The 14,581-nt window shown below is 38.2% G+C and overlaps 1 protein-coding gene across 4 annotated transcripts; it reads left to right on the top strand.

The window, feature by feature from the left end:
- The first annotated feature begins 351 nt into the window (after positions 1–351).
- LOC136218500 (thylakoid lumenal 17.4 kDa protein, chloroplastic) lies at positions 352–4,466 on the top strand. Of its 4 annotated transcripts, none has more exons than XM_066005400.1 (5): positions 352–512; positions 581–693; positions 778–1,024; positions 3,901–4,059; positions 4,420–4,466. In XM_066005400.1, the coding sequence occupies exons 1-5, from the start codon at positions 410–412 to the stop codon at positions 4,449–4,451; spliced, it is 654 nt and encodes a 217-aa protein (XP_065861472.1). In that variant the 5' UTR covers positions 352–409; the 3' UTR covers positions 4,452–4,466. The 4 variants fall into 4 exon arrangements, with proteins under 4 accessions (XP_065861472.1, XP_065861470.1, XP_065861471.1 ...); XM_066005398.1 differs by having other exon boundaries at positions 4,360–4,427; XM_066005399.1 differs by lacking the exons at positions 3,901–4,059; positions 4,420–4,466 and adding an exon at positions 1,125–1,511 and having other exon boundaries at positions 581–675.
- Positions 4,467–14,581: the final 10,115 nt, after the last annotated feature.

The raw sequence follows: 14,581 nt of genomic DNA, 5'->3' as shown, positions 1-14,581 counted from the left end.
TAACAACATTTAGAAAAATATATGGTTTTTAGAAAAATTATTAGAAACATCCAGTTCTCCATGTCAAATGGAGGACCTCTCATATATATTTTGTCATGTGTAACATGGATCTACATATATTATAAAAGATCCTACTATTTATTTATTAAGTGTGGTTACAACGAATTCTTATATTAAGCATCGGTTCTCCATGTTATTTGGAGGATGCTCAATTCACATTTGGACACGCATCTTGTGCTCCACTAATTACATATATATAAAAAAAAAATGAATTAGGAGATATGAAGTTAAAAGGCCGTAACGATGGGCTTGTTAGTTGCAGAAATGGGCGCATAAACTGCAAAAGGAGTTTAAATAGGGGACGGATAATAACAATCACACAAAGAAAAGAAAGAGATAAAAGGTTTGAATGGCGATACTTTCACTTCCTCTCTTCCACTCCCAGTCCCAGAGCACCCTCTCTTTCCGGCCTTTTCCTTCAAAATCATCGTGTTGTCAAATCATCTGTTCCGGTAACATTTATTTATTTATTTCCATATTCTATTTTCCGACCAACTATTTCAACTTACTGTTTGAGCAGATGCCCGTAAATCGGAGTTGAAATTGAAGTTGAAGGAAGTTTCAAATGTTGCTTTGGGGCTCCTTGCTGCTTGGGCTGTCACCTCTGCATCACCTGTAATTGCTGCTTCTCAGGTTTTTACCTATTTCACAATTCTATATTAATAGATTTATTTTCTTTGTGCTAATGAGAAAGTTGATTTGTTGTGTTGTGGTAAGAGGCTACCGCCACTTTCAACGGAACCCGACCGTTGCGAGAAGGCATTTATTGGGAACACAATAGGGCAAGCAAATGGTGTTTACGACAAGCCAATTGATCTTCGGTTTTGTGATTATACAAATGAAAAATCAAATTTGAAGGGGAAATCTCTCGCAGCAGCACTTATGTCAGATGCCAAGTTTGATGGTGCTGATATGTCAGAAGTCGTTATGTCCAAGGCTTATGCTGTTGGAGCTAGCTTCAAGGGTAACTTCTCATTTCTTTCTTTGATATGTCATATTGCTGGTGAAACTTGTTTACTTTATCATCATCATCTATCCCTATGTTATGTTATGTTATACCATAGGTGTGGACTTTTCCAATGCTGTTTTAGATAGAGTGAACTTCGGAAAAGCTAACCTTCAAGGAGCTGTATTCAGGAACACTTTACTATCAGGCTCCACTTTCGATTTAGCTCAACTTGCTGATGTTGTTTTTGAGGACACCATAATAGGCTACATTGATCTGCAGAAGCTTTGTACCAATACCACTATTGATTCTCAAGGAAGAGCTGTTCTAGGATGCCGATGATTTCACTTTCTTTTTTTTCCCTTTTTCACTCTAAACATTAACTTCAAATTACCTTTTTATATGTACACTCATTTTCAATTCCATTTACATACTATGCCTTACCTTCTACTAAATTGTAAATCATCCCTCAACTTAGCACATTATTGTTTTTCGAGTCCTTCCACACTTATTCTTGAATTACTTTTTTACCCTTCATTTTTCCTCAAAACTAATTTCTAATTATCACTTTCTCTCTCCTTATTTCTTCTCCATTCTCTCTCTAACTCTACAACTCCTCCCTTCTCTCTCCAATTTTCTCTCTATAACTCTACAATTCCACACTTTACAATTATCTAAACACACGCAGAGGATACAAAAATGAAAAAAATAAATATAGAAATGGGTATACGAAATTGTAAAAAAATATTAAGTGTATACATTTCTTATTTGTGCGTTTGGTAAAGGGAAAATTACAAATCTAACCTATTTTGAAAGCTCATTTACATATTAAATCTAGTTGTTCAACATCTTACAAATCTAGACACTTTCACTACACTTGAACAAAAATGCCCTCATCTTCTTCATTCCTTCATCTTGATAATCCAACTCAACTTTCACGATGACGTTTGCAGATCTTTTGAAGAGTTTCTTTCAACTTCTCAATCTGAGTTAACTTCAAAACTTTTCTCGCATCTTCAATAGAAATTCCAAAACGATTAGGAGGCGGTTCATTCTCCAATCGGTACGGAGAGAAACTCCAATAACTGTCGAGTTGTCTCGTTGCATATATAACGCGACATCATATATAAACTATTCTTTGTCGCGTTTTCATATAATGCGATAAATAACATAAAGCTTATGTTATCTGTCGCGTTATATGAAAACGCGACAACACGACAAAGAATAGTTTATATATGATGTCGCGTTATATATGCAACACGATAACATGGATTATATATGCAGTATGATCAAAAGGCAGCAGAAAAGAACAAATAGAAATGAGAAGAGATTTCGACATATAGACCCAAATTTGTAATTAAACGTGGTGGAGATGAGTTAGAAGAAAAACATTGAACTCGTTCTTTATCTCCTCCTCACTTCTTTTCTGCGCCTTTAACTTCTTCAGTTTTAACACATGCTTCTTTTTTTTATTTGTATATTGGGATCACTCAAGTCTACCATTGAAGTGTTTTCAGAACTCGTTTTAACGCCTTTAACTTCTGCGCCTTTAACCATCGAACTCGTTCTTTGTCTCCAGACCACTTCGCAAAGCATAGGCTCGATTTGGTAGAGGTTTCCGACCACCGGCCATGACCTAGGTCTCGGAGGAAGCTTGTAACGGAAGCGACGGTATATTAGGTAAGATAAGAGAAAGAGAAAAACTAAGAGAAGTGGATCTGACAAAGAAGAGAAGAAAGTGAGGGTATTTTGGTCCAAATGAAGTGAGAGTGTCTAGATTGGTAAGAAGTGAGGCAACTAGTTCTAATATGTAAATGAACTTTCAAATAGGTCCAATTTTATAATTAACCCGTTTGGTAAAAATAGAAAAGTTATATTACTAATGAAAGAGAAATTAAATAGAAGAAGAAAAGAGAAATAAGGGAATGAAAGAAAATACGAACCAATGAAATAAGGATTTTTTATATTTAAAGAATCTTTATTTAGTTTATAGGAATAGTATAAATACAATGTAATAATTTCAGACTAAAGTAGAATGTAATTAATAAACATTTTTTTGAAGGAAAATAGACAAGTCTAGGCGTAGCGGAAATATAATTTTTTTTTTATCTATTTCGTCTATTTCCTTTTTCTAAGATCCGTTAATCGTTATTTCATATAAAGAGGGATTAAACAAAATACCTTTGGCTGATGAACTATCTACCGTTGCAAACGAAGTGCCCACATGGATGTCACACCAATCACGAACACAATCAAGAAATCAAAACCAAAAGTTAGTAATCAACCAAATAGCAATCAAGTATAGATTGCCTCTAACAGTATTCACACAAATTAAGAAATAAATGGAACAGAGTAAATAATTTAATCGAGTGAGAGACGAGAAGAAATCATATTCCTCTAAATGGCTTGGCCGAAATTCACATAGGTAGCGGGTCTATTTATAGGGGTAAATTACATACGTGGTGTACAATCTTTATCCATTTTCATATTTTGGTGTACAACTTTCAATTTTGCACACTAAAGTCTACAACCTTCAGATAACCTCCCACTAAAGTGTACAACCGGTTTTTGTGACCAGTCAACGCTGCCACATCAGCAATTTAACCATTCTAAAAGTAAAAAATTGACACTAATTATGAAATTACTAAAATAGTCTTGTCATTTTTTCCTTGTAACTCATGTCTCTCACTCTTTTCCTTTCTCTCTCTAAATCTTCTCTCCTTGTAACTCATCTCTCTCCCATATTTCTTTGTCTAACAGCACTCTCTCTAAGTTTCTCTCTCTAACTCTCTCTCTTTAAGTTTCCTTTTAAAGATTGACAAAATATTTAAACTTTCTCTTTAAAGAGTAAGTGAGGGTTCTTGTTGAATATTTTGTACCCCTAATAATTTCAGGTACTCCTGCTATGACATCAAGAGGTTGCCTCGAATCTGATTTTAAAACAATGGCAGCCTTTGTTCTTAGAGCTGCACATGTAAAGAAAAGAAATCATGTTAAGATGATATTTTTGGTGGATATTCCATTTACTTGGCTAGATCAGCAGAAAATGAGAGGTAGAGAAACCCTATTTCACAGATCAACATAATTGGTGGAAATGATTAAAAAAAAAATAAAAAAATTATCATTCCTGATAAAATGATAAAGGAAAGAGAGAAAAGTTTAATGCTGATAAAGTTGGAGAGTATATTAGCAAAGTACCCTTCCTTTTGTGTTAAGCTTTTTTTTGCTTTTTAGAATTGTTGCACATGTTTCTTTCTTCTTCAACATGCTAACTGTTTTGTTTATCTTATTTTTTTCGATACTTGATTTAGTTATCAAGATGTATTATTATGCTCTTGTTCATTTTACAACAGTCCTTCACAACGTATCTACTGCAACTTATGACATCCTGGACTGTTGTTTGTGATGTCTAGTATTTGGAGCCCCAGAATCGGAAGCATGGTGAAACACCCATTGAGTTTGCAGAGAGGTAAATTACTTTGGTATACGATAATAGGTTGAAGTGATGTGGAATAGAGAGTCGAAGAAACCCAAATTTAAGAGAGAGAGAGTTGAAGAAACCCAGATCTAAGAAATCCACATTTTAGAGAGGAAAAGGGAGAGAGAAGTTGCAGAAAAAATGAAAAAAATGGTGGAGAGAGGTTTTAGAGAGATAAATTTGGACAAAATAAATTTTAGGAGAGAGAATTGGAAAATTCTTTTTTATTAAGGATATAAAAGTAATTTAATAATATATGAGGACCACTTTTAATTTTTAAAGAGTGAAAATTGATGAGGTGTCACGTTGACCGATCATTTTTACCTGCTCCTACATTTTAGTAAGAGGTCACAAGAATGTTGTACACTTTAGTGTGCAAAATTGAAAGTTATACACCAAAGTGTGAAAATGAGTAAAATTATACACCACGTATGTAATTTACCCATATTTATAGTGTTGAATTAATTGAATCCCAATTCAATTAGCTTTAGTAAATTAGAAGTCTAAACAACTTAGGAATTCTATGTAAATAATTATTCTATTTATTAAACATTATCTTATATCTAATAAAATATATTTAATAAATATTATCATAATTAATGGATAATTAATTAGGTTAGGATAATAATAAAGATATATAATCACATTATATTATCTAACTTTTTTTTTTTTTTGGTAAACAAGGAAAGGAAAAACAAAACGAAACAAGCACAACTTAGCCTGGGATCAGCCTAGGAAAGCTGACCCCGATCCTGTCTTCAAGCAGAAGGGGTAAGAGAAAGGAAGGAGGACTAGAAAGAATGGAGACACCCAGCATCCTCTCATGACCAGCAGCAGCCAGGCGGTCCGCAATACGGTTTTGCTCTCTGTAAATATGTCTGAACTCAACAGATTCAAAATCGGAGACAAGCCTCCTAATGGCTTTAATAAGGTTTTGGCTAATAAAACAGATAACATGATTGTCGGAGATCATATCAATGGCCTCCTTATTATCAGACTCCACTGAGAGCCTCTTGACACCCAGACTCTTGGCAAGCTTAATCCCAGAGAGGATACCCCACAGCTCCGCCGAGAAGGATGAACCCATACCAATGTTATGAGAGAAACCAGACATCCAGGCACCCCCTCCATCCCTTAAAACCCCTCCGGCCGCAATTCTCCCACTAGCCAGACAAGAACCATCTGTATTGAGCTTCACCACCCCTTCCTTGGGCCTACACCAACCGACAAGACGCTCCTCCTTATTCTGAGAAGCTCTAACCAAAGAATCCCCTTTAAAACTTTCAATAACTGAAGAGAGCTTCCTCGAGAAAAACTCAGGTAAGTTATGAACATACATCTCCTTACCACCAAAGATTTCTTCATTTCTCCACTTCCATATTTGGTGACAAATGATAGCAAAGATAACCTCCCCATGCTCAACCTTAGCCAGAAGCTTCCCACTCACCCCAGATTGGAACCAATCAGCCTCAGGATAGGCAAGGAAGGACGGAAGAATGTGAGGAGGAAGGACTTCCTTCCAAACCTTCATACTTTTAGAACAATCCCTCAGAGCATGGCAAAGGGACTCAATATGGCCAGAACACTTACTACAAGCACCAGAGATAGCAAGATGCCTTCTGTGCCTATCGACATTGGTCAGCAATCTGTCTTTCATTCCCAGCCAAATAAAGCTCCTGATTCTGTAAGGGATCTTCAAAGCCCAAATGGACTTCCAAGAAAAGGAGGGCTGACCGGACCCATTACAAGAGAAGGCTTCAAAAGCAGACTTACAAGAATACATACCATTATTGGAAAGCGCCCAACAGTGCTTGTCCATATCTTCCTCCTGAGTACTAACCTTGACTCCCCTGATCTTAAGGAGAATATCCAGACCAAAGAAGGACTCAAACATAGGCCACTTCCAATCACCCTCAGCGTCAACCACATCCACAATCCTCCAATGGTGGGTACTGGAAGGCGGGGGAACGCAACAGATATCTATAAGAGGTCTATCCCCAATCCAGGAGTCATACCAAAAACTGATAAATTTGCCATTCCCCACATCCAGACCAACGCCTGAACAGAACTCAGCAAAGACAACACTAAGACCTTTCCAAGTAAAAGAGCAATTAGCAACCCTATCTTTCGGACCACCAAAGATCTTATCCTTTCTGTATTTACCACGAAGTAGCCGAACCCAAAGAGAAGAGGAAGACTGCCACATACGCCAAAGGAGCTTCATCAAAAGGACTTTATTATTATCCTTAGCCTGTCTTATACCGAGCCCTCCCATAGATTTAGGCTGGCAAACCTCCTTCCAGGGAACCAGGTGGATTTTCTTCCCTTCTCCAGACTCCCCCCAACGAAAGCGCCGATTAATCTTGTCAAGGTCATTAAGAACCGGCACGGGCAGATTACAGGCCTGCATGATATGATTCGGAGCTGCACAATTGACAGACTGAATTAAGGTAAGGCGCCCAGCAAAGGAGAGAGAATTAGCTTTCCAGCTAGCACATAACCCATTTGTCCTATCCATAATCTCCTTAAAAGAGGCTTTGGTCACTCTTTCACTATGGAGCTGAACCCCCAAATACTTCCCCAAGGATTGGGTAAGAGGAATACCCGACAAATCGCTAAGCCTCTTACAAACACTTCTATCCATATTTTTAGAACAAAGCATTCGAGACTTATGGATGTTAATCTTTTGACCAGAGGCAGCACAGAAATTATCCAGAATATTCATGATAACACCAATTTGCTCCTCATTCCCATCCACAAACAGCATCACATCATCTGCAAAAAACAAATGGGAAATAGGAGGGCAAAACCTATTAATAGACACAGGATGAAGGGAGCCGTTATCCACCGCTTCTTGAATAAGGAGGGCCAGCCGCTCCATAGCTATCACGAAGAGAAAAGGGCTCATCGGATCCCCTTGCCTAATACCCCTAGACGGAGAGAATTCCTCAGACATATCCCCATTAATCAGGACATGGAAGACAGGAGAAGAGATACAATCTTCAATTAGCTTCCTCCAGTTCTCAGGGATTCCCACTCTATATAAGCTATCCATAAGAAAGCTCCAATTTAAGCGATCATATGCTTTCTCCAAATCGAGCTTAAGGGCCACAATCCCTTTCTTGCCTTTCCTAACTTTCATAGAATGAATCATCTCCTGGGCGACAACCACATTATCCATCATTTGCCTACCAGGGACGAAGCTCCCCTGGTTCTGACTAATAACCCCAGGAAGGATAATCCGAAGACGATTGGCTATAATCTTTGTGACCGCTTTATAAATAACATTACAAAGATTGATAGGCCGCATTTGCAAAAAAGAAGAGGGTTTCTCAACTTTAGGGATCAGGACGAGGAGAGTTTTATTAACCAGACTGATGTCAATGGAACCCCCAAACACCCCAAGGATAAAGTTGAACACACCATCCTTGACCGTATCCCAGTGTTTATGGTAAAAACACGCAGGAATACCATCGATCCCAGGAGCTTTAGTAGCCCTAATGCTAGAGAAGGCGATCTCAATATCTTTAATGCTAATAGGGCGAAAAGCTTCGACCCTAACATCCTCCTGTAACCTAGGAAAGGAAATCCTGGAATGAGCTCTGCTCAGATCCAACTCTTCAGCTTCAAAGAGGTTCTTATAGAAATCGAGAGCAAGGCGGCGAATGATTTCCTCCTCATAAATCCAATCACCATTGGAGTCTTTAATAGCGTCGATTCGATTCCTCTTCCTCCTGATAATAGTTGAAAGATGAAAGAATCTAGTATTCCGGTCACCATCCTTAATCCAAGCTTTTCTAGACTTCTGGAACCAGAGGAGCTCCTCCTGTCTAAGAACCGCTTCCAATTCATTCTGGAGTGCTCTAAGCTGGCAACTCAAACTGTGGTCGAAACGAGCCTCCAAACAACGCTGAAGCCCTTCCATCCTGTTCAACAACTTATTCTTCCTTCGGACAATATGTCCAAAGATGTTTTTATTCCATCCAACCACCTCCCTTTTGAACTCCTCTGCTGCCAGGAGAACATCAGAATGCGGTTGCCAATCATCCTTAACAAAGTCACCAAAACCAGGATGGGCATCCCAAGCAACAAGGTACCTAAAAGGCCTATTCCCTTTCAGCTCATTACTCTTAACCAATCTAACCAGAATAGGACAATGGTCAGAGTGCCGGAAAGGAAGATTCAGCACATATAAATCAGGAAATCTGTAAAGAGCAGCCATATTCACATAAGCTTTATCCAGTCTTACAAACACACTATTCCTTTTCCAAGTGAATTTATGACCAGCGGCCCCCAAATCAGACAGCCCACAACGGTCCATATCCTGCTTATGATTAAGGCATCGGTTAACATAATGATTGCCCCCCCCTCTTTGATCACTCAAGAGGGCAATATCGTTAAAGTCCCCAGCAACAATCCACGCATCCACCATGCTAGTGCTAATGGAATACAACAGCTCCCAAAGGCGTTTACGGTTAGAAAGAACCGGATCAGCATAAACAAAAGTCACATAGAAGGGGTTACTGCCAGGATAACAAACCTTGCTATGGATACACTGTCTATCAAGATTAATAATATCAATCCTAATTCGATTAGGCTTCCAAAACAGCCAAATCCCCCCAGCCCTACCAGTAGCCTCAGATCTGATACAACTCCAAGACTTAAATTTACTCACCACCTCATCAGCCTTGACTCCACTAACCTTAGTTTCGAGAAGGGCAAAACAAGAGGGATTAAACTGCTTGATAAGGTCGTTTACATGAATGCGGGTAGCCTTACTAGCCGCACCCCTAACATTCCAAATGCAAAAGTCCATCAGAAAAGAGGAAACTGGCCCAGACCCAAACCTTAAGCAAGGTATTTATTAGGGGCTCCTGAGAGCCTAGAGGAAGAGCCCGCAGGTCCCCTCTTATCCCAAGAACCCAAAGAATTCTGGCTCTTTTTGGGGTTAACTTTAGGCTTCTTCAAACTCACCTTGTTAACACCCATAGCTTTCACAGGAGGGCACTCCACAGGGGATATAGAATTACTGACTTTACAGGTTGTTGCTCCACCTCTAGGGCCCATAACAAGGGAATCACTCTTAGAAGAGCTGGGATCAAAAAGAGGGTTGAAAGAGTCCCCCAAGGCGGAATCCTGCTCAGCAGAAACCAGGCTAGGCAACTCCAAATTCTCATTAGATAAAGCATTATCCTGACTTACATCAAGGGCCAAGACCCCAAATCTCGACCCAGAACCAGAAGTAGAAACAACCTCAGCACCAATCCTTAAATCAGGGGGCCTAACCTTGACTTCAGGGTTAATCTGCAAAGCGTTTAACTTCTTACTAATATCGGAGCTCTGGTTACGAACAGAAGCAACCTGAGGCTTCCGTCTCACCGTTCTTTTGGCTAGCATCCAAGGACCAAAATTCTTCTCTTCCATCTGAGGCTCAGCTCTACCTATAACAGGTTCCACCAACTCATCGACCGCCTTCCATCTCCTAGGGCATCCTTCAAAGGTATGACCAAACATACCACATTCAAAACAAATATTGTGAATCCCTTCATATTCAATATGAAAGACTTTATTCCGGATCATAAACTTAGACAGAAGAGGCTTAGCCAAATCAATATCAATACAGACCCTGGCAAATTTGCCTCTCTCTGCCCCAACAGTGGTTTTATCAACATGGTGGACTTTACGGACAAGACCACCAATTTTGTTTAGAAATCTTTCATTATAATATTCTAAGGGCAGACCTGGAAATCTAACCCAGGTAAGAATTCTATTCAGAGAACAGTCATAAGGGTCAAAGTTTAGGACCCAAGGTCTCAAGGCCAACACATGATTGGATATAATATACGGGCCACCATTGACAATTCTATTATAATCCTCAGCCTTAGTGAACTTGACTACATAATAGTCATTCTCCAGGTCAGTAATGGTGACCTTCCCTTTCCCTGCCCATTGGGCTTGAATCCTCTGAGCAAAATATTTAAAACTTATTCTTTTACCTAGAACGGTAACAATTAAGGACAGCTTCCATTTTGCCCTTAGGAAACGTTTGTCCTCCGAAGACAGACAGATCATCGGACAAATGGGGTCATCTCTCATCCCTTCTTCTTCGGTATCCGAGTCAGACAACTCAGCCTCAGAAGCCTCCTCATTACTGACGTCTTCCACCATAGGGTCCTCCTCAATTACTCTTAAAACTTTGTCTCTCCATGATGACTTCCCAGGACTAACCCTATCAGTAGGAATAATCTCGGGAACCATCGAAGCAACCGGATTCCCTCCTCCTCTTCCATCCTCCTCAAACATAACCTCAAAATCCTTTTCGGACTGCACAACGCGCGCGGCCAGCGGGGCAGGAGCTGCTTGCTTGCCAAGGCCCGCAAGCGCTGCCTGCGACACCGATGCGGCAGGCTCATGCACAGGCGCCGGCCCCTGCACACGAGCAGGCAGATCCATGGCACTGGACCCACCGCGGCTCCCTATCTCAATCCCGCCCCCATCAACCTCTATACTCCCCTCCCTAACCCTACGCTCCATAGATGGATCCAACACAACCTCCCCGGTAACCGCCTTAGCCCCTGCCGAATCCGACTCCACGCCACCCTTCCAAGCCGGCCGATCACGATCCATTGAACGGTCCCGAACCCTAACTCCGCTCACCCACCGATCAGGCTCCGCACCATCCGATCTCCCCATACTTATCGCCAACACCTCACCCGCCCCCAAATCCGCGGCCAGCAACCTTCCATCACCCCGATCGGCCGTCCCTTGCCCCGATCCGCCGTCCCCATCCACCAGCGCCGACCCCGCCCTAGATCGCCCTCTCTCACGTTCTCTCGCCCCTTTCGTCATACTTTTTTTTATTATATTATCTAACTAATATTATCTCTTTAATTGATTTAACCATAATATAATATAATTATATTTATCTAAATAAATAAACTAAATAACTCTGATTTATATACTACATAATTCGGCCCCCCTTATGTCTCTCTATTAAATTACTATTCCGTCCTCCGATCTTAATTATATGTATGACCCATTAGGTTCTTACCGAAGCTAGCCATATATGTTTATTTAAATTAATTCAACCAGATCAATTCAATCTTAAACATATAAAGGAATGAGTGTGCAAACTGTTTTATTAAAATCGTCACATTCTCCTAGAGTGATAAGAAGTCAGGTTGATTTTGACGTTTACCTTTCAGTATTAGGTCCAGTATAATTCGATCCTTCATCAACTATATCCTTAGACGAATCCGTAACTATAGAATATGTCAAGTCACATAAAATAAGATGTCTGCTTTACTTGTCCAGGTAGAATTAACTCTAATAAGATAAGTTAAGTGAAATCTTTATTTCTATTCTTAACCCTATCACCTTGCAAGGCTTTCAGTTAATTCTTCCATAAGAGGCCCATGGATATATCTCCTATCTATCAGGAGTGACGAATGCTCAATCTAACATTAACTATCCTGCAATTACATTATGTGATACCCAGCCCTGCTCTCACACACCACAGGCCCCCCTGTAGCGGATCGTGCTTGCAAGAATCAAAGAATCACACTCCATAATCCATAATCCAAAATCATTAATTAATGTTTATTTGAGTCTGAGGATTACTTATACCTACTAATACTATTTGAGATGAAACATATGTCACTTGATAAATCCATCCATCCTGTTATCTCAAGTCGAGTCCCCAATCCTAATAAACTCCTTCACTGGATCCATGTAAGTGTCTAGATATCTCCATATCTAAAACTTGTGAGATCAGCTCTATGTTCACAACAGAAAACATTATTACATGCAAGTCTCAACAGTATTATGTCAATCCCTATAAACATATTACTTGACTTGGAGTTGTTTTAAGTTTGTCAGTTTTATTATGAAGTTATGTCAGATTCAGATTATGGAGGATGTGTGGATACGAGAAAATGCACATTCAGCTATTTGTTCCAATTAGCTGGATGAGCAATTTCATGGAAGGGTGCGAAAGAATCAATAATTGCTACATCCACTATGGAAGCTGAGTTCGTCTCATGCTTTGAGGCCACAATTCAAGGATTATGTTTGTGGAACTTTATATCGGGACTTGAAATTGTCGATAGTATTGCCAAGCCGCTGAAAATTTACTGTGATAATTCTGTAGCAGTATTCTTTTACAAAAACGACAAGTATTTACAAGGTGCTAAACATATGGAAATTAAATACCTTGTTGTTAAAGAAGAAGTTCATAAACAAAGAGTGTCAATCAAACATATTAGCAAAAATGTTATGGTTGCAGATCCGTTGACAAAAGGATTATCCCTTAAGGTATCTAGTGAACATGTTGAAAGAATGGAGATTATCAGATATCATTAATGATGTTATAAATTTTTATGAATCATGCTTCTTATGATTAGTACATATACATGAATGCATTATGGGAATTAAACAGGATATAGTCTTTAACAAAGACATTATTGTTGGACCATCATGAAAAACCTTATTATAGTGATACATGGAAGAGACTATATCGATAAACTGAAATACGACCATGGTGATCCTTATTATTCTTATTGCTTAATAATGGCTTTATGTTGTGACCAGTATGATAATGAATTTATTTTAATGCGCGGCTTATGTTTATTATTAAACTGTATATATAATTCCATATGGACCAAGTGGGAGAATGTTAGATTTTCCATAATTTACATCAAGTTAGAAATATGGTCCTAGTATACTATATACTTATATGGTTTTATAAAATAAAAGAATAAATCATATTGGTCAGTTCACAAAAGGGTACGATCAATCATCGTGATTGATTAATGAAAAGGTACGTTGAATCCTATTGGTTCATTAACGAAAAGGTACCTTATGGATGAAGAGATACCTTGATGGAAGGTATATTTACAGAACACAAATCAGAATTGGTCATCTCACTAACCTATCTAACAGTTATTTTCTCTTCAGCTAGAAAGTCTGTAAAGTCTAAAAGGTTAAGTGAGAGAAATATAATTCTCGGTGATTCCCAAAGAACTCTATTGTTATCATCATGGATCAATGTACGCTCTCTTGATTGTCATTACGTGTTGTGAAAATCATCTTATTCAAACATCTGGGCAATTAATGTTTATATAATATTATGATGAAATCTAAATATTTCTAACACATCCATCCTGTTATCTCAAGTTGGGTCCCCAATCCTAATGAACTCCTTCACCGGGTCCATATAACTACCTAGATATTTGAATATCTAAAGCTTGTGAGATCAGCTCTCTGTTCACAATAGAAGACATTATTACATGCAAGTCTCAACAGTATTATGTTAATCACTAAAAATATTATTAACTTGGGGCAATTTAAGTTTATCAACTTATTAGTTTAGAATCATAAGGTATAGTCTCACTCCATGCTTGTATGAACACATTATGATTGCTTATATAAACTTGGGATTTACTTTTATTTAACATGTTTAGTTGTATTAAAAATCAATGCCTTTATATAGTTAAACATACTATATCTTATAAACCAAATGATAAAAGAACAATTCATTTACAATTAGTTTATAGGGAAAAGTACGAAAAAATGCATGTGGTTTGTCCAATTTACAAACAGAGGCATGTGGTTTAAAAGCTTACAAATAAAGGTATGTGGTATGTTTTATTTACAAAACAAAGTATTACAATTACACAATTAAGTTCTGATTACAATCAAAAACATTTTTATCTTAAAAAAAATTATTCTTACATATCAGCAAAACACAACTCCCCAAAAAACTTCCTAAATCGAAACAATAAATAATATGGTGGAATTTTACGTTTTTTTACTAATCTGACAGTTTTTGAAGTAAATTGATATTTTAGTTCATTTTACACAGTTGAAATTTGATTTTAGGATTTGTGTTTTGTCAATATATAAATGTAATTGAAAAATAAATAAAAATACTCTTGATTGTCATCAATTACTTAAAGTTTAATTTTAAATACTTTGTTTTGTAAAAAAACATACCACATACCTCTATTTGTAAAATTTTAAATCACAGACCTCTATTTGCAAATAAGGCAAACCACTAGCATTTTTTTCATACTTTGCCCTAGTTTATATCCTAAACA

This window comes from Euphorbia lathyris, chromosome 2 (assembly GCF_963576675.1).
Source record: "Euphorbia lathyris chromosome 2, ddEupLath1.1, whole genome shotgun sequence".
NCBI lineage: Eukaryota > Viridiplantae > Streptophyta > Magnoliopsida > Malpighiales > Euphorbiaceae > Euphorbia > Euphorbia lathyris.
This window is presented reverse-complemented; position numbering and strand designations above follow the sequence as displayed.